This window comes from Doryrhamphus excisus, chromosome 8 (assembly GCF_030265055.1).
Source record: "Doryrhamphus excisus isolate RoL2022-K1 chromosome 8, RoL_Dexc_1.0, whole genome shotgun sequence".
In the NCBI taxonomy this organism is placed as follows: domain Eukaryota; kingdom Metazoa; phylum Chordata; class Actinopteri; order Syngnathiformes; family Syngnathidae; genus Doryrhamphus; species Doryrhamphus excisus.
In genome coordinates, this window is record NC_080473.1 from 16,603,480 (window position 1) to 16,623,376 (window position 19,897).

The 19,897-nt window shown below is 43.2% G+C and overlaps 3 protein-coding genes across 7 annotated transcripts in view; 2 read left to right on the forward strand and 1 right to left on the reverse strand.

The window, feature by feature from the left end:
- Window positions 1-72: 72 nt before the first annotated feature.
- Window positions 73-5,384, reverse strand: prss16 (serine protease 16). Its single transcript, XM_058079359.1, has 9 exons — window positions 5,133-5,384; window positions 4,349-4,530; window positions 3,281-3,513; window positions 3,038-3,173; window positions 2,563-2,677; window positions 1,711-1,912; window positions 1,158-1,248; window positions 887-1,089; window positions 73-263 (listed from the first exon to the last, which is right to left on the reverse strand). The coding sequence occupies exons 1-9, from the start codon at window positions 5,331-5,333 to the stop codon at window positions 154-156; spliced, it is 1,473 nt and encodes a 490-aa protein (XP_057935342.1). The 5' UTR covers window positions 5,334-5,384; the 3' UTR covers window positions 73-153.
- A 400-nt stretch (window positions 5,385-5,784) lies between these two features.
- Window positions 5,785-13,896, forward strand: psmd2 (proteasome 26S subunit ubiquitin receptor, non-ATPase 2). Of its 2 annotated transcripts, none has more exons than XM_058079355.1 (21): window positions 5,785-5,983; window positions 6,504-6,560; window positions 6,634-6,798; window positions 7,502-7,623; window positions 8,091-8,315; window positions 8,391-8,549; window positions 8,640-8,784; window positions 9,076-9,136; window positions 9,342-9,488; window positions 9,610-9,716; window positions 10,186-10,313; window positions 10,412-10,499; window positions 10,576-10,738; window positions 11,038-11,139; window positions 11,234-11,382; window positions 11,453-11,536; window positions 11,627-11,795; window positions 12,336-12,430; window positions 12,506-12,632; window positions 12,717-12,835; window positions 13,272-13,896. In XM_058079355.1, the coding sequence occupies exons 1-21, from the start codon at window positions 5,861-5,863 to the stop codon at window positions 13,452-13,454; spliced, it is 2,718 nt and encodes a 905-aa protein (XP_057935338.1). In that variant the 5' UTR covers window positions 5,785-5,860; the 3' UTR covers window positions 13,455-13,896. The 2 variants fall into 2 exon arrangements, with proteins under 2 accessions (XP_057935338.1, XP_057935339.1); XM_058079356.1 differs by lacking the exon at window positions 5,785-5,983 and adding an exon at window positions 6,314-6,412.
- Window positions 13,897-15,743: 1,847 nt separating this feature from the next.
- Window positions 15,744-19,897, forward strand: part of LOC131134426 (eukaryotic translation initiation factor 4 gamma 1-like) — a 30,647-nt gene continuing 26,493 nt past the window's right edge. For 3 of the 4 annotated variants that reach the window (XM_058079694.1, XM_058079697.1, XM_058079698.1), the window contains exons 1-2: window positions 15,744-15,849; window positions 19,050-19,171. In XM_058079694.1, the coding sequence (XP_057935677.1) occupies window positions 19,097-19,171 (75 nt within the window). In that variant the 5' untranslated portion in view covers window positions 15,744-15,849; window positions 19,050-19,096. Of the gene's footprint in view, window positions 15,850-17,908; window positions 18,044-19,049; window positions 19,172-19,897 lie in introns of those variants that run through there. The other variant, XM_058079696.1, reaches the window with a different exon arrangement.

Consider the following 19,897-nt stretch of genomic DNA (forward strand, 5'->3'; position numbering starts at 1 on the left):
ATCCCACTTCAGATACTGTAACATCATAACCGTCTTACAGTTCAATCATCATATGAGGACATGAAGCAAATAGTCAAAAAAATATCTTTATTGAAATTTTCAAGCAGTGGTTGATTTATTAATAAGCACGTTTGATGCAGACATGACTGGCATTTACTGCTTCAACCATTGTTGGAGGTGTAGGAGGACTTGATGGCGGGCAAGGGTGAGCTGGAGGAGGTCATCAGGCCTGGAAGGGTACATGTTGGCACAGTGGGCTGTTCCTACGTGCAAGAAAAAACTGTCAGGGATATGAAAAGGAGTTAAGAGTTATGACCCGTTGACAGGGTCAAGTCGTGTTTTGATACTGCAACCGAATCTTCAATTTAGTGTTCATTCATTCATTCATTTTCTACCGCTTATCATCACGAGGGTCGCGGGGGTGCTGGAGCCTACCCCACCTGTCTTCAGCGAGAGGCGGGGTCCACCCCGGACTGGTGGCCAGCCAATCCCAGGGCACATATAGACAAACAACCATTCACACTCACATTCATACCTATGGACAATTTGGAGTGGCCAATTAACCTAGCATGTTTTTGGAATGGGGGAGGAAAACGGAGTACCCGAAGAAAAGCCACGCATGCACGGGGAGAACATGCAAACTCCACACAGAGGTGGCTGAGGGTGGAATCGAACTTGTGTCTTCTAGCTGTGTGGCCTGCACGCTGACCACTCGGCAGCCATGAAGTAGTATGAGTTGTGTAAATAAAATAAAGGCCTCATCCTTCGGGCAGCTGTTGCTACAAATCAAACCAGCATGCAGCATCTTCAGAACCAGATTGGAAATCCCAGAAACTCTTGACTGAAAGTTTAAAGTGGAGTTTAAACGTCCATGCTGCTAACTCACCTTTGATGAAAACAGCCGGCAGGTCGTCCGTGATGTCCTGAGTGATCCCCAGTGCATGCCAGGGGTCAATGGAGCCGTTGGGGAAAACTATCCTGGTGGAATGGATGTCATAGCCACCGTAATACTCATTGGTTTCAGCCACGGCCTCCGCAAGTTGCTCGGCGGTGATATTATAAAAGTCTTTGCACTGTTTCACGTGATACCTGAGAATGAGAGCATGAGTTATTTCCAGGCTTTAACATGCATTTATTTCCATGTGTTGTTTACGCACTCCAGGGGGAAGCCGGTGAAGGGTTGATTGGGTGAATCGGTGCTTTGATAAAATCCAAATTCAGAGCAGGTCTGGTAGACCCACTGTCTCCCTGGCGACACACACAGTTTACTCTCGGCTAACATTATCCACTTGATTGATGGAAACAAGCACAACGCTGGCGTACTGGTACAATGTCAAAGAGGGAGGTTGTTTTTTTAATGACGTAAGTAAACAATGTCTCCTTTAACTCCATTTGGTATTTTCATCTTCAAAATGTTTCCCTTTAAATGAAGCTTTTTGCTAATACGACAACTCATTCAGCAAGCGGTGTTGAAGCCACTGCAGCATTTGACCATGAAGAACCACTCGACTCCATCTCCCTTGTATTTAGTTGCCGTGGAAAATGTCACCATGACATCATTTAGTTGCTCTTCCTCTGCGGTCGACAAAAACATGCCACCTCACCAATTACAGGTTACATTTTTGACGGCACCACAGAGCAAAAAAAGAAAGCCATCATTTATGGGCATGAAAATGTTATTCCCCACGGGACGGGCACACTCATTCTCACCTCCCGAAGCGGCCGGCCCATCCCAGGATGTATTAGTCATGTCTCTCAGGTTGTTGTTGAAGCTCGCGTCCACACATTTCATCGAGAAGGTGTCCGTCATCAGATGGGCCACAGCAGCATATCGGGCATACGGATCTCCGAGTGACGTGTCTGCCATCATCCCACACAGTACCTTTATTGTTATGTTGGTGCCCGTTGCGCCCTGTTGCAGCACAGAAGAGCAGAAGAACGACATAAAACAGGATCTTTCCAACGGTCATGATTTACACGTACTAGAGGATGGTGGAATGGCTGGGGTTGGTATTTGATCCCCTGCCAACCAGCAAGACTTGACCCACACAGACCAAAGATGTCCCCATGAAGCACACAAATTAGTCCTGTCCCTTTAAGAAAGCACTCACCATTTTAATTAGCTATGTGGATGAAAGACACTAAAACACTCGCTTGCATTGGCACCTCTCCACCGCTATGGGGAAGACCAAAGAGCTGTTAACGGGCCTGAAGCATTATATTAATATGAACCAGTTTAAGAAACAGTACAGTCGCATGAAGCAGAGTGCTGAAGACCATAGTGTCTGAGATTCAAACCCAGGCCTTCCCGATCTCCTGACTATGTGGCCAACATTTTAACCACTTGCACACCGTGCGGCCCATTTTGCAATATTACACATTAATATTTTTATAAATATTTTTTGTATTTAAAATGATTCTACAGCATCACTTTTAAAAAACGTTTTTTTGTTTGTTTTTTTTAAACATCTACTCCCGGGAATCCCCCCTTGTTAATGAGAATGTGATACAGTACTTTTAATACCGTGGTATTTCTTTTACAATGTGCCCATTGTGGCCTACCTCAAACCCCCTGTTGTCTTCATTATACTGGACCACGTCCATGAAGTTGCCAGCCAGCAGTTCCAGGAAGTAGGCAGAGTCTGTTTCTGTCTCGATCTTCAGTTTGGAACACAAACTGAATGGAAAAAAGGAACAGGACAGAACAAGGAAGACGTGAGGAAGAGTGTCTAGAATGCAACATTAACCGACCAGACATAAATAACACACTCTCTTACTCACCTCAACTATCCAAAATAGAATGAAAAGTTCTTTTGTGAGCAGCATAGTGATTTAAAACTGTCTAATTTAGGCTAGGATTTATCTTAAGGATCATCTGTCAAGTTAAGAGCAGACCTCCGCCTATTTGTGGCCGGCCATTCACACCCCCGCATGTCCACACATCTTTTTTCTCTGCTTGATGCCCATACTTCCTGTATGTTATAAATGCTTTTGGATAACATCCATAATGTGTCAACAAAGAGTCCAGATACTATACTTGAAGTCTTTAGTGATGTTGTCGTAGGTCAGTGGGTCTTTGAGGCGCTCCGCTAAGCTATCTGAAGCCTTTTGTACCAGCAGAGGACACTCTGCATTCTCTGAGGCCAGCGAACGCCACACAATCTCTAAATACTCTAGGAAACACACAAAGATAAACAAAGGTGTGGCCATTTCAATCAGACTAAAACATTTGTGTCATATGGATTCCATGATGTATTTCCATGTTCTACTTAAGCACTACCTGGGAAGTTGACTGTGGCGTGCAGTGGAGCGCTGCTGGCGACGGCAGCATGCACCACATGGGGGTACTTCAACCTCAACCACACTGCCAAAGAACCCGGGTACGACCCGCCGAACGCCACCCACTTCCGGTTGAGCAGTCCTCGGGTTTCAGCCATCTCGGTGCGAAAGTGGGCCAGGTCCGCCAAAGCTTGACGGCTACTGAGGAACCGTAGGTTCTCAGTGCTTAGGTCACTTAGGGAGATGACGTCATTGAATTATTTAAATGGCCAACTGTAAATGCATACATACACCAACCTACAGAAAACTGCACAGAGAGCAGTGCTGCCATCTACTGGCACAAGTCTTTACACAGGCTCGGGTTACAGTTACAGCAGGGGTGGGCAAACTTTTTGACTCGCGGGCCGCATTGATATAACAAAATTTCCGGGGGGGGGGGGGGGGGCAGACTATATATTTTACACGTAACAGTCCACCTGGTATTATTGTATCTGTAAAATTGTCATGCAATCTGCTATTATTATTTATTATTTTATATTTATATTTAAATATTTTAAAAATAATAAAATATTATAATAATTAAAATAAAATTTAAATAATAATTATTATATTCTTATTATGTAAAATATGCAAATATAACAATATTATATATAATTAATATAATAATTAGCATTAATATAATAATCATAATAGTTATAATAATAATATAATAATTATTATTTTTATTATTATTATGTGCTTATGTCTCTTTTTTCAGGAGCACTTTGTAAACAACAGACCATGTCAAACAACGAAATTGATACAACCATCAAAAGGTTGGCTCAGGCCATGATGCCAGGTTGTATGTTGAGTTTAAATTAAATACTTTTGAAAGATTGGGCGGGCCGTATTCAAACACTTGGCGGGCCGGATGTGGCCCCCGGGCCGTAGTTTGCCCACCCCTGAGTTACAGTATTTCTCATTTAATTAGGCATGTGGAATACAATAACATAGTTTTAGCAAACACTGTAGACCAACTCCACATCCGCTTTGTACACCACTAAATAAGGACAAAGGTATAAAAACGTACACCGTCGGGTGGCTCTTTCCGTAGAAGCGATGCTCTAACATGAAGCAAATGGCCCCCAGTTTCTCTGCATAAGTCAGCCAGGTACCATGCTGCATCCAAGCTGGGTTGGCTGGACCTTCCCCGCCAATCATCAGAAACACTGGACCACCTGGCTTGTAGAAGGCGTCGTTCACAAAGTACCTCTGAGGCAGGAAAGGGAGACATGGGGTTTGTATCATGCGTAATTAATAACTACACAAAATTGGAATGATTTTTTTCGCTTATTGTTGTTAGTATCGGGCCTGGCATTTAAAACCGACTTGTTGGCTTTTGAGTTTCAACCGAAATTCTATTTTGACAGTCGGCATTGGGCTGAGTTTCAATTCGCGCACTTCCACACTTACGTTTAGCATCCGTACTGAAAAGTATGGCACTGGACGGATGTTGCACCCGACGTGGCGAGTGTACACTGATGGACACTTAATCATCGACATATTGTCATCGTAGCTAAAGGGTAAGGACTAACCGCAGTGGTTACGGTTTAAAAAGAACAAAATACAATATTATGATAATATTAAGAATACGCTAGTCGATAATGCGAGCGTCATTTCCGGTAAGTGCGCAACGACAGTCATCGATTTGGGACAGCACTACCCTGTCCGGATTCACACCCCCAGGAACTAAGTACGCAGTGTGCATTGTGGCGAAGTCTAAATACGGGAAATGATTAAATAACTCTTCATAACATTTTGGGGGTACCGTCACATTTGCGAGACAGTGTGTACGATAACAAATCCAGACTTACTTGCTTCCAGACTCTGCTGTCTGCGCCATTGAAGTGATCAAGTTTCTGTATGAACCATTGCTCGTCGGTCACAAGTCTCATATCCTGCCGTCCATTAAATCTCAGGAAGCCCTTATAGCGTCCCTCGACAACCACCAAACAAACAAAGACAACAAATAAAGACAATCGACTCATTGTAAACCGGTAGACTTGAATGGTCATGTTGAAATAAAGCAAAACTGAGCATGTGACTTATGTGGTCATATGACTTTATCTGCTACTTTACGGCACTTGAAAATCGTAGGATATTACAGTAGCAACATTTACGAGTCGTAAATGTGCGACCCACCGACTATATCGCACAAATTTACATTTTATCAAAACTATACAAACGGTAAAATAGTTAAGAAAATAAAATAATCAATATTTTTAAACATAGAAACACAGTACCTTGTTTTTGTGTAAATCACAGCACCTTTTTTAAATAAAAGGAAACCCCTCAATACAAAACGTGTGAAGAACAACGTTTATATTATCAAGCAGGTGGAGTTTTCATTCAGAAAAACTTGAAAACTTTTGACTTTGACCCTACTGCAGTATTTTGCCGTTTTTGAAGTATCCACGCCAAGCCGCAGTAATACTTGCCACCAATAGGGGCGGTAAAGAACAACCTAACAATTCTGTGGAGCGAACAAGACACGCTTCCGGTGTTTCATTCGCTACTGCGGCAAGTTTGCTGTGCTGCAAACATGGAGGACTCCAAAAACAAAGAGAAGAAACAGTCTGAAAAAATTGAGGACAATGAAAAGAACAAAGAGAAGGACTCGCAAGCTTCTGGGAAGGATAAAGAAAAGAAGGAGGAGCAGGAATTGGTGAATATTGATACATTCTTGTTAAGTAAAGCTACCGGAGCCTGCCGTGTTATTTTGCCTTAGTCACTGTCGATTTGACTCAGTAGGCCCCGATGACTGTCATTCTACATACATTTGTAATGCATGGATATTTATTCGCTAATAAGTTGTCAGACATTAAAGCTACGCTCTGCTAGTACAATTTATTGTGGGGGTTCCAGGCAGCTGTCACAATTTAATGCTAATGCCTAGCCCAGAACACCGGTCAGCTAAATGTAGCATGCTAACGCTCAACTGGGCTAGGATAGCATTGGTAGTTTGTATGCTGTGTAACGCATCAGTTGAATACTTATACATAGCAATATATCATTTTTGTGCCGTGTTAATATACCGGTGTGTCTGCATTGATTCAAAACGTTCTGATGGGTCGAGGCGAGGAATCCATACTCGGTATAACAAATGGTCGCTGTCAAAACATGAATTTATGATAATTCACGACAAAAATATATGAACTGACTTATTGTGCCTATAACTTTTTCAGTCTGAGGAAGATAAGCAATTACAAGAAGACTTGGAAATGATGGTGGAGAGACTGAGCGTGAGTATTATATCATTATTTGACCCTATTATGCATTTGAACCTAACCTGACCTTTTGTGTGCACATTTGTAGGAGAAAAACACGGCGTTGTACCGTCCAGCATTGGAAGAGTTACGCAGACAGATTCGCTCCTCCACCACTTCGATGACATCAGTACCCAAACCCCTGAAATTTTTGCGCCCACATTATGCCAAGCTCAAAGAGATCTACGAAGGCATGGCCCCAGGGGAGAACAAGGTACCGCTTTGTTGCAGGACAAACTGATCTCATAATGATGGCTGTCAAAATGAACACAAAAATCCAGATTAATTAATTTGATTGAAAATGTTGCAATGGATGCACAAATCTCCCGCCATTTTCCACAAAATTCTGGCGGCAGATGATGGAGATATAGTACTATGAACAGCATAAGGGTCCTGTTTGCCAACCAAAATCAACAATTAATCGATCACTATAAAGTAGTTTGCACACTCTGCGATTTATTTCTTCAAAGTACCACACCAACGCAATGCTTACATTAGATGGGCGTTCCTCTGCAGGTACGTAAGTGACCACGATGTACAACCTGCGCCAAACCAGTCTCAAGCAACATTTGTGCCAAATGGTTGACACAATTGCCAAGCAGATTGCAAAAAAAGCAGACCAATTTAAAATCTTTGAGGACAAAAGATTTGCAATGAAGATACCTTGAAAACAGAACCATTCAGTAGCACAATAACGACAAAAATATAAAAGCAACATGGTTAATAATTAATGGTATTCATTAAGGGAAGTAACAGTACAGCATGTGTTCATTACACCCCCAGTATTCATTGTGATTAAGCGAACACCCGCTCTCTGAATTTTCTATGCTGCTTGGCCTCTTTAGGGAGACAGATTTTTAAAATGTCAGTAATTTAACAGCCCTAAAAAAATAATGAAATGCTTTTTGTATTTGCAGCATTTTTGTGCAGATGTGGTGTCGGTGCTGGCTATGACCATGAGTGGCGAGAGGGAGTGTCTCAAGTATCGCCTGCTGGGCTCCCAGGAAGAGTTGGCTTCCTGGGGACATGAATATGTACGGTAAGTCATGTGGACAAAATACACCAGTCGACACTGAAGGAATAGGCCTATAATTGAAATTTGATGTAATATTAAATGTATTTATTTTTAATTGTCAAGGTTAATGATGACATAACTGTTTGTAGCAATTAGGGATGTTCCGATCAGGATTTTATGCTGCCGATAACAATAATCCATGAGTGAAATGGGCCGATTCCGACACACATACCGATCACATACATGCAGCGTAAATCTTTAAATGTACTCCTGGCTATATTAGGGGTCATCAAGGTTTATTCTTTTACTTTTAGCTACTTTTACATAATGAAAATTCTCTCTCCAACTACTCAATTTTGTAATGTTGCCAATATGCTTGTTTGACCAGAGCTTTAACAAAATGCTGGTGTCCACAACTCACCTTGGCCAATCCATCAGCGAACCCCTCGTAGCAATTTATATTTACATTTGACGCTGTGGTGCTTTCATAGGCACCTGGCTGGTGAGGTGGCGAAAGAGTGGCAGGAGGTGGAGGAGAACGATAAGACCCAGCAGGAGACGTTGCTGAAACTGGTGAAGGAGATCGTACCTTATAACATGGCGCACAATGCTGAGCATGAAGCTTGTGATTTGCTGATGGAAATTGAGAGGCTGGACATGCTTGAAGATTACATCGATGAGAACGCTTACGGCAAGGTTTGCCTCTATCTCACCAGGTATGTTGTACAACCATGACATAACGTGCTGTTCATACAGAATCCCGATTGTAATATGGGTTTCTCTTGTCCCAGCTGTGTGAGCTATGTTCCGGAGCCTGAAAACTCTGCACTACTGCGGTGTGCCTTGAAGATCTTCAGAAAGTTCAATCGTTACCCAGAAGCTCTAAGGTTGGCGCTGATGCTCAATGATGTGGAGCTAGTGGAAAACATCTTCACATCCTGCAAAGACATGTGAGTACTGGAAGCACATTGTTCCATTCTGAATTGTGTGTTTGTTTTTAACGTTTTTAGCACATGTTAATGATTGCATTTGCTTTGCAGAGTGATTCAGAAGCAGATGGCCTTCATGCTTGGTCGCCATGGCATGTTCTTGGAACTTAACGAAGACGTAGAAGATTATGAGGACCTTACGGAGATCATGTCCAATGTGCAGCTCAACAGCAACTTCTTGGCCTTGGCCAGAGAGGTAGGAAGTCAACTGTGGAAAAATAAATACTATAATTGAAGGGGACAGCGACTAGATCAGGTTTCACATTACAGTAGAGCCACACAAAATAGTGAATGTGTATGAATGGATGGTCTGCAAAATAGTCATTAGCATTTTCTATATTTTGATTGATTGTAGTGTTTATAGTGAGGACATACTGCAAGTTTAGATTACCTTTGGCTTTCATTGGGATCCTTTTCTTCACAAGCTTGTAGAATTAATACAAATGACTGTAATCAATCTGTAACCTACTATCCCTGCTCGTTACAGCTGGACATCATGGAACCCAAAGTTCCAGATGACATCTACAAAACACACCTGGAAAATAATAGTAAGTCCTTGCATGAAACAGGTCTAAAAGCTCACACACGCACAGCTTGCATGTGAAAAGGGTAATTCATGTAATTCGCTTTTTGATAATCACCTGCATAATTTTAAGTGCAGTTGTCCAATTTTACACATGTAAAATCCACAGTGGTCATTGTAGAAAAATATCTATTTATGGCCGTGACTTAAATGTTGCTTGTGTATTAAAGGGTTTGGAGGCAGTGGCTCCCAGGTTGACTCGGCCCGCATGAACCTGGCCTCTTCCTTTGTGAATGGCTTTGTGAACGCAGCCTTTGGACAGGACAAGCTGCTGACCGATGATGGCAACAAATGGTTGTATAAAAACAAGGACCACGGTACGGAAAAATCACAAAAATCATGCTATGTTGCAGCATCAATATCTGCCTATGGTGTATGATCCTTTACAGCTATTTTTATATTTGTAAACATTTTTGTGTGTGATATGAAATTTGTTAGGCATGCTGAGTGCTGCAGCCTCTCTTGGGATGATCTTGCTGTGGGATGTTGATGGCGGTCTGACCCAAATTGATAAATATCTTTACTCATCTGAGGACTACATAAAGGTACACTACCTAACTGTCACATACAAATTTTTAGAGTGAGACATCAAGTTTGACATTTTAACATATTGTGATACATACGCAGTGTAAACAAAATATTATGAAAACAGAAAATTCATTCATTTTCTACCGCTTATCCTCACGAGGGCCGCTGGCATGCTGGAGCCTATCCCAGCTGTCTTAGGCAAGAGGCAGGGTCCACCCTGGACTGGTGGCCAGCCAATCACAGGGTACATATAGACAAACAACCATTCACACTCACATTCATACCTATGGACAATTTGGAGTGGCCAATTAACCTAGCACGTTTTTGGAATGTGGGAGGAAAGCGGAGTACCCGGAGAAAAGCCATGCATGCACGGGGAGATCATGCAATGTTCTCGAATCAAATGAAAATATTCCTACTGATGCCAAGTAAAACCCGAGATGAATTGGTTTCTTTGTACATACCTTTTATGATCCGTGTCTGCAGTCTGGTGCTCTCCTGGCCTGTGGCATCGTAAACTCTGGCGTGAGAAATGAATGTGACCCTGCCCTCGCCCTGCTTTCAGACTATGTCCTCCACAATAGTAATATCATGAGGATAGGGGCCATTTTTGGGTGAGGACAACCGACACAAGAACTCTTTTAATCTTTGAGTTAATCTTCTGAAGTGTACATTTGTGAACACAAATTTTGAGCGCCATCTTCTTTTGCAGGCTAGGCTTGGCTTACGCTGGCTCCAACAGAGAAGATGTCCTGTCTCTGCTTTTGCCCGTCATGGGGGACTCTAAATCCAGCATGGAGGTGTGTTCGCATGGTCCTGATTGACTTTATGTGCTGCACTTTGTATAATTGTATGCGTTTTGTTTTGTTCTATCAGGTGGTTGGAGTCACAGCGTTGGCATGTGGGATGATCGCTGTGGGGTCTTGTAACGGGGACGTGACCTCCACCATTGTGCAGACCATCATGGAGAAGAACGAACAGGAGCTAAAAGACACATATGCTCGTTGGCTTCCTCTTGGCTTGGGACTCAATCACCTAGGTAAGAAAAACATCTGAATGTACTGTATACCTTTTCCGAATATTGTTTAACTTAAATATGCACAAAAACCTTTTTCTCAAAAGAACACAATGTTCGACGTGTATTTTTTGACAATCAAGTTGGTGGTTTCTACAAGCAGTGCTCCTGAGGACTAAAACTAACAAATATTGGATGATTCTAGGGTTTAATTAAAGCTGTCCAACAACCAATTTTTTGACTGTTTTTTGTGTGTATTGATTGGCCGAATTTTTTTTTGTGTGTTTTCCATTTCTTCTCTTGATGTCATTTTCCAACCATAGGTAAAGGCGAGGCCATTGAGACAACACTAGCAGCTCTCCAGGTGGTACCTGAACCTTTCCGCAGCTTTGCCAACACATTAGTGGATATCTGCGCTTATGCAGGTCAGTCTGCCAGTCCTAATCTAGGTGTGACATTGGCATGAGGTGGACATCTTCTCCTACTGTAAATCTATTTGTATGGCATCACCTGTCCCAGGTTCTGGCAATGTGCTGAAGGTACAGCAGCTTCTCCACATTTGCAGTGAGCACTATGAAAACAAGGAGAAGGACAAAGAAGAGGACAAGGACAAGAAAGATAAAAAGGACAAAGACAAGAAAGACACAGCTGACATGGGCTCCCATCAGGTAATTATTAACATGTTGTTACTTTTTTTGCTACAATATAGGCCATATTGTTATGTTCTTTTTGCTTTAGGGGGTAGCTGTTCTTGGCATTGCCCTCATTGCGATGGGAGAGGAGATTGGCTCTGAAATGGCACTGCGAACATTTGGGCATCTTGTGAGTACCAAGTAGTACCAAGGCTCTTAGCTGTCATTCACTCTAAACACTAATATATATACATATATATATTGTAACTGTCAACATCAGCTGCGTTATGGTGAGCCCACTCTGAGGCGAGCAGTGCCTCTTGCTCTGGCTCTCATCTCTGTCTCCAACCCCCGTCTGAACATCTTGGACACTCTGAGCAAATTCTCCCATGACGCCGACCCTGAGGTTTCACACAACTCCATCTTCGCCATGGGCATGGTGGGCAGTGGTGAGTCTATATTAAGACTTTTGGATGCTTCAATGCAAGCAAAGACCAGTTATCTTAATAATGCTCAACTGCCCATTTGTGGTATCCCACCATTACACACACATTGGATTTCGAGTAGCCCATTTATGTGCCTGCACAACACGGGCCTCACTTTTGCATCAATAGAAGAGTGTGTCAAATGATCATAAACAATTGAGGAAATGCATGAAATCTAATAGCAGTGACATTAAAGGGTTCTCTTGATTTCCTCCACATGTTGTCTCTAATGGTGCTCGCTACTCATCTGTGATCTCTCGGTGAATGGCGTCTGCACTTGTGTTATGCACTGCAAAGCCAGTAGGACGGTCTGGGATTTTCACAATAAAATGAGCCACTTGGATTAGATTTATTGCCGCAAGCCTGTGCCAGTACCTGTCATTTTATATTATAGAAATAGGTCAAATGATCCCCAGTGTTTTTATAATTTATATTGGTTATGTACTGTGATTACTTTTGTCATCCTCTGGAATACACATTTCTTACCCTGTTTCTTCCCTCCAGGAACAAACAATGCCCGTCTCGCTGCAATGCTGCGGCAGCTGGCACAGTACCACGCCAAAGACCCCAACAATCTCTTTATGGTCCGACTGGCTCAGGTGTGCGGTGGGAACAAAAAGAAGGCCATGTTCAAGGTCCTAAGTGTTGACTTTGTGCTGCTTCTATCCTTCCAGGGTCTGACCCACCTGGGAAAAGGGACGCTAACACTCTGTCCCTACCATAGCGACAGGCAGCTGATGAGTCAGGTCGCCGTGGCCGGGCTGCTCACTGTGCTCGTCTCCTTCCTTGATGTCAAAAACAGTCCGTAGTTCTTCCTGGCTTTGCTTCCACGTTGGGGATTTCTTCGCCTTTCAATTTTGTTTGTGTTGCCTGTGTCAATTACAGTAATTCTGGGGAAATCTCACTACATTCTTTACGGCCTGGTAGCAGCCATGCAGCCTCGTATGCTCGTCACCTTCGATGAGGAACTACGACCGCTGCCTGTTTCTGTCAGAGTTGGACAGGTAAAGTTCAAGTACAGTAAAATTCATAGAAAATGTTAAGAACCGTAGTGGGCAGAGCCATTGTTTAAGAAATATTTCTGCCTAAAGCAGTAATTGTCAACCACAGTGCTGCAGCACATGTGTGTGTGTGTGCCTGCGTATGAGAGGTCATCAGGAAATGATCCAACTTCACATTTGATTGGGGCATAGTGACAGGCAGAACAAAGACATGTTCTTCCACTGGATGGCAGAAGGCACACAATTCACCTGCGTACCTACCATCAATACCATAAATCCAGATTTACATCATACCAAACGTGCCTGTCTCAGCTCAAAGGTTGGGAATCACTTCCACTTCCAGAAAGGAGCAGTAAAGCATGAAAGTCATCATTATCTCATGACTCGTTAAAGAACAGGAACATTGACTATTATTGTTTTTTTTATGGTCTCTCCACAGGCAGTCGACGTTGTGGGCCAGGCAGGCAAGCCCAAGGCCATCACAGGTTTCCAGACTCACACCACACCGGTGTTGCTGGCACACGGAGAGAGAGCCGAGCTGGCAACAGAGGAGTACTTACCCGTCACCCCCATCCTGGAGGGCTTTGTGATCCTTCGCAAGAACCCCAACTACGAAACATAGACTGCCCTCTCCTGCAGTTAACCGTTCCTATTTGGATATTCAAGAGTGTCCCTCTGTGGCTCTTTGCCATCTTTATATCTTGTTGTTGTATTTGTTGGAAACAACGATGGTGTGATGCCCCAAGCCAACTCCAACTGTCCTTGAAAGTGGAAGCTTGGTTGTGTGGCTCGTTGGACTGCTGTGAAATAATAAGATGTTCCCTGGGTCCTTCAGTCAAAATAATTTTTTTTAGCTTCAATTTTGATCCACATTTGCCCCCAACCGGCTGTTGTCCTCAGTTCACACGCAACATCCGTTCATCAATAGAACATCAAGCCTTGTGCTGCAGATGTTACCACCAACCATTCAGCTACAATAAGATTATTTACAAACCAAACTTTTCTTTTGTTGCCGTACTGGAAAAGGATTTATCAAAAAATAAACGTTCACATTGTGAAATGAACATTGTTACGTGACGCTTATTTCATTTCTTTTCTACCGTTCAATCATTCACACACAACTATGCGTGTTGAACTGTGGAAGGGACTCAACTACCTTAGGTCTACATCTGCTCACCTGTTCCAATGTGGGCGTCATTTAATATGCGTACCTTTCTGGTGTAGGACACTGGTGTCCAAAGTTCGGCTCGGGGGTCACATATATCAGCATATTGGTATTGACTCAATCTATTTAATCTATTCTGGCTACTGTATAGAGAAATACAGTACGGTCAAATGTTTTGGCTTTATTTGGTTTCATTCAATTTCCACAATGGCCCCCAGGCCACACTTTGGACGCACCTGGCTTATGGATGGGTGACGCACTGATCCAGTGGAGTGTGTAATCTGGCTGCCATGACAACCAACCAGCATTTTTGACATTGAGGTTTGTTTACAGCAGGGGTGTCCAAAGTCTGCAGCCTCGGAATCAGAACATTACAAAGGATGACAAGGGCCACACTGAAAAGAAAAAGGTTACGCTATGATTATTATTATCGGAAGTATTGGCCTTGACTGAAGTATTCAAGAATACATCAGTATTGTATACATATAAAAATGACATGACAAAACTATGATGATGACATGCACACGTGATATGGAGTGGTGCAAATATTTACAACATGATACATGACAAGGAGTGGGGCAAATAGGATAATACATGACTGAGTGGTACATTCCACTCCATTCTCCTCTGCCTATCCGGTTCTGGGTCACAGGGGCAACAGTCTCAGCAGGGAAGCCCAGATTTCCCGGTCCACGGCCACCTCCTCCAGCCCCACCAGGGGGACACCAAGGCGTTTTCCAGGCCAGCTGTGAGACATAATCCCACCAGCGTGGCCCAGGTCTGCCCCGGGGCCGGCATGCCCGGAACACCTCAGCAGGGAGAGGTCCGGGAGCCACCTCAACTGGCTCCTCTTGATGTGAAGGAGAAGCGGCTCTACTCTGAGCTCCTCCTGGATGACTGAGCTCTTCACCCATCTCTAACTAATATCAGCCGCTTTTATCCACAGTCTCGTTCTTTCTGTCACGACCCAAAGCTCATGACCATAGGTGAGGGTAGGAACATAGATCCACCGGTAAATTGAGAGTTTTGCCTTTCGGCTCAGCTCTCTTTTCACCACAACGGTCCGGTACAGCGACTGCATTACTGTAGACGCTGCTATCGACCTCACCATCCCACCTGAATGAACAAGAACCCGAGATACTTGAAGTCCTCCACCTGGGGCAGGACCTCATTCCCAACCCGGAGGGAGCACTCCAACAAACCGTCCCAGTAAACACTGAAGATCACAGCCCCAAGAGGCCATCAGGACCACATCATCCGCAAATAGCAGAGATGATATCCTACTGCCCCCGAATTGGACTCCTTCCATGTCTTGGCTGCGCCTACAAATTCTGTCTATGAAAATTATGAACAGAATCGTGACAAAGGGCAGCCTTGGCGGAGGCCAATGTTCACTGGAAGCAGACTCGATGTACTGCTGCCAATGCAAGCCAGGTTCCTGCTCCGGCTGCCAAGGACGTAGCGTCCGTACACCCTTCTCTCCAGCACCCTGGAATAGACTTTCCCAGGGAGGCTTAGGAGTGGGGTCCCCCTTTGTTGGAACACACCCTACTGTTCCTGACTTCCACACAATGTTTAAAAGACGTGTCAGCCAAGACACGATATCCAAATATAATACATAATACAAAATACATATAAATATGACATAGAGTGGGACAAATATAAAATTAGTCCTGAACTGAAAATGTGCCAGTCTAGGTACATTTAAAAAGAGCACCAATATGCGGTTAGAGAAGTACCATTCATCTTGTGTAAACTGTTCCACGTGACGGGATTTAGCCGGAAGTACCTCTGCACCGGCTTCCGGGACGGTTTTCCGTCTGTCCGGCTCTGCGGACTCAAGGAGAGACAGGTACCGAGACGATCCTTAAGATTCATTCTAATTTATGTGATCATTTGGTCAACATTTATCTGTTGACTTCAACACGGACCTACAGCGAGGTCTCCCTTAAAAGGTTTATGTAAATGTTGTCAATATTCCAAGATGTAGGGAGCTTTATAATGGTCTATTATGACCGGTGCTCCTGCTGTGTTTTCGGGGATTAGCCTAGCCAGCTAGCCAGATAGCTAGCTAGCTAGCGCCCCATGCTAAGACGACGTGGGTGTTCTTTCTTTAGGTGAGCTTCTATAGCCTGTATGCTAACACTTTATTGCAAAACCAAGTCAAGTCGCGTCGTGCTACAGTTAACGTGGCTTTTAATATTTGACATTTGTAAGTCAATTGTATAGTTTGTGGCTCTCCCGGTGTTCACCGGTTAACATTGCTCAATCGTGTTAGCAGTCAGGATGTTAGGCTAGTTTTGTAGCAGAATGATAAGTCGTTATAGTTGTGTCACTGGTAAAAATGTTAAAAAGTTGTTGAGCTTGTTAAAATGTCAAAAAGCTTGACGGTGTTGTTGACTGTCGTATTGAGTCTCGTCTATATCGCTAAACAACGCAACAGTGCATAGGAATGCAACGATGGAAAACCAAGTCAAATGAGGTCGTAAACACTAGCCGTGCTGTCAGTGTAGAGCCCAAATGTGACAGTGACCGCTATGTGCATTTCTTGACGTCTGCTGCCTCGCCGACTGGGTTGACAGCCGGTCGCGCGTGTGTGATATGTCATAAATAAACATATATATGCAGACAACACCCCCCTTTCGCGAAGAAGGACCCGTGTTTATCTCCAAAATGTAAGCGTGGATCGTGGTTGTTAAACTCCGCATTTATTGTTTTCATGTGAGCTCTACAGGCTCAACAGCTAGCTGTTTACTTGCTAACTAGCGCGCTAACTGGCGAGCTAGCTAGCCAAATGAACGTGACAGTTCTCGGACTGGTGTTTCCTCTCCCTGCTGTAGTTGTATAGTTGTGCTTGCCGTGGTTGGGCTTCAAAAGGCTGAGATGTCATCGGGAGTTTGAGGTGTGGCTCGCAAGAGGCCCGAGAGCATGGCCAACCACGTGGTTAACACACGTCGTGCCGCAGAGCCGACTGTTTGCCTTATGCCATACTGTATATGATACTGTATATGATACTGTATATGACACACTGACACGCAGCTGCTGGCTGGCTGGCACACAATATGAACGTGGATATTTAGTTCATGTCATGCAATACATTCTCTGTGAAAAGCCAACTTCAAAATGCTCGGCTCGCTCCGAACGAGTGTGCTACTAATTGAGACTTTTCAAAATATTCCCACATTTAGTGTAATTTCATATTTGAGTGAAAATGTTCCCATTGAAACTGAATGGGCATGAGCATAGCCAAGGTGTCAGATACACAAATTATATTGCATAACAAATACACACAAGTCATCTGCCAATGCTCCACAGAATGAGAAAAGGCTATTAAAAGCTACAATAACATTAAACAGCTAATATTAACTATTTGAAGAGCAGCAACAATGCATTATGGGAATTAGTAATAGAATTACAGAGCCTATGACTATGCACATTCTGCTGAATCAATTGCCGATGTATGGCTCAGCTTGTAGAGTGCTGAGTTTGTAATCTTGGGTTTCAGTGGTACCATACTGCGTTAAATGGTACTGAAAAAAAAACCCACATTACATCAAACAGAGGCAACTGTAATTTAATCACTATTAATCACCTATCAACTATTTGGCAGCAATAGTTCAACCAAGAAGACGGTAAACGTTTAGCGAATTTCCAGAGCATTTCAGTCAAGCTTCCGCCTGATTCATTCAAGCTTCATTCTAAATCTCACTTTCGTTTCAGCTTTTCAGCATTGTCATGCAATGTCTGCTGACATTGCGTCATCTCGTTATCATTACTGTTATTATAGGTCATTATTTTTTGCCTTTGAGTGTATACTTCCAGACCTGCCAACATTGGCACGCAGTGCTGTTTTACAGGTGTAACGTTTGTTGCATTTCTCTGGTTTCAGTTTAGATTTCAGTCTGTGAACCCTGGGTAACGCTACTGTGTTGACACCAGTGTACCATACACCAGCCAGCTCTTCCCTGGCGGATGCCTGTCTGTGAATCGTGCAGCGGAAAAATACATCGGCGAACCCACGCGTGTATCGGCCGATACCGATTCAAGTAAAGAACGCAAATATCGGCCCTATATATCGGCCGCCTGATGTATCGGTTGATCCTTAGTATACAGCCAACCTCTGCCATCACCTTCTTTTCTGATTTCTGTTCAACATTTTTTTTTGCAAATGTTTTTTTAAATTGCCATCAGTCACTGATGGTTGTGACTGAGAGAAGAGTTGCGGTTGCTCACAGAGTTGATGCCACGTCACGCGTTCAACCCTGACAAAGAGCTATAAAAGCAGGGCTGTCTAAAGGACAGCCACTGCGGTGTGTGGCTCATTTTTTATTGGCCTGTGGCACATTGCAGCACAAAAAAACCCAGCAAAAATGTGAGAAATACAGCAAAAGCCATCATTTAAAAAGAACAGACTGAAATGTTAATACTAACACAAAAAGATAACGCAGGAACCTTTCAAAAGATATATTATATACATTTATATTTTATTTTTATGTATAATTGCAGCACCTACCACCCCCCAAAACATTTTCTTCCCGAAATGTTTTCCGTAGCGAGAACAGTGCTGCAGTGTGCTTTAGTCGGACACACTCCTTTAGCCTTGAGTTGTTTACTTAGCATTTCAGCTCAATCTCATAATCTTTGTCTGCGATTGAGACCTGGAACTTCAGCCTGTCGCCCTCAGTCCCGCAGGCTTAAATTATACTGCAGACCCGATATCTAAGAACAGACTCTACAGAGGCTCCGGTACTGACTGTCAACAACTTTCACAATCAGGCATTCAATCTACCTGTATGGAATGTGTATGCGTAGACAGGGCAGAGGCTACAAAATACCCACTGTGGGGGTTTTAAAAGAGGGAGTCTGTCAGTAGAAAAATATACAGCATGTGGAGTTAAGGTAGCTTACAGTTATAAGGGAGGCTTATTACCTATTTCTTTTATCAACTGTGCTACTATGATGTAGTCCTTAGAAATAAATCATCTGTTGACCTTTGAGTGAAAAGATTAACGCAACCAAAGTTGACTTTAAATTGTGTGTTCTCTTCTAAAGATTTGTACATCGGTGCACGTCCCCTTCCTTATGCAGAACTCCATGAAATGAATAAAGCACCACAGCCTGGAACAGGACCCCCCTCTACCCCTCACCCCGCCCCCTCCCCTGGCCTTTCACAGGTAAGGACCCTCTGGTAAGATAATCTTTCTGTGTATGTGTATACATACAGTCTACAATATAAAATACACTGGTGTGGATATCACTGCAGATCAAATGAGCTAGAGGTTATTATAGCAGTTAGCTGTGGTACACAGACAAGGGAAAGTCCCGTTATGCTGGGTTTTATATGAAAGACACAGGTGAACAAATCCTGGGTCCCCTTTTTTGGGACTTTTGCATGTGTGAGTTTAAAAATCCAAATACGCTTTTGGAACTGAGCACTGCTGTTGGCGTATTAAGATCAGCAATAAAGCGCCAGATTCTGTGTGCCTCTGTCGGGATGCTAAAATATGATATAGAGATGCAAAAAAGCGACCTGCTTTGGGGTTCTAGCCTGCACAGAACTCCGGTTCTGATCATCGATCAGTGGTAGTGCATACATACAAGAGAGAACTGGTTAATGTTTGTTGATCCTCAAAAAGTGGAACCCCATGTTATTAAGGTGTTTAAACGCGTTTCAAAAAGATGGTTTAAATTTTTTACATTATTTTGAGTTTTCTTTTTATTGATTTCTATTATGCCAGGATGTGGTTATCATTTATACTGCATAACTGGTGAATAGCCATCATATTATAGTCATTGTTTGTTTCGGGGTCCGGCTGACCACCGGTTCCTCACCCAAACGGTTCAGTTTGGCTAGTGTGGGTTGATTTCGCCTCTTCCTTTTTCAACTCCCTATTTTTTGT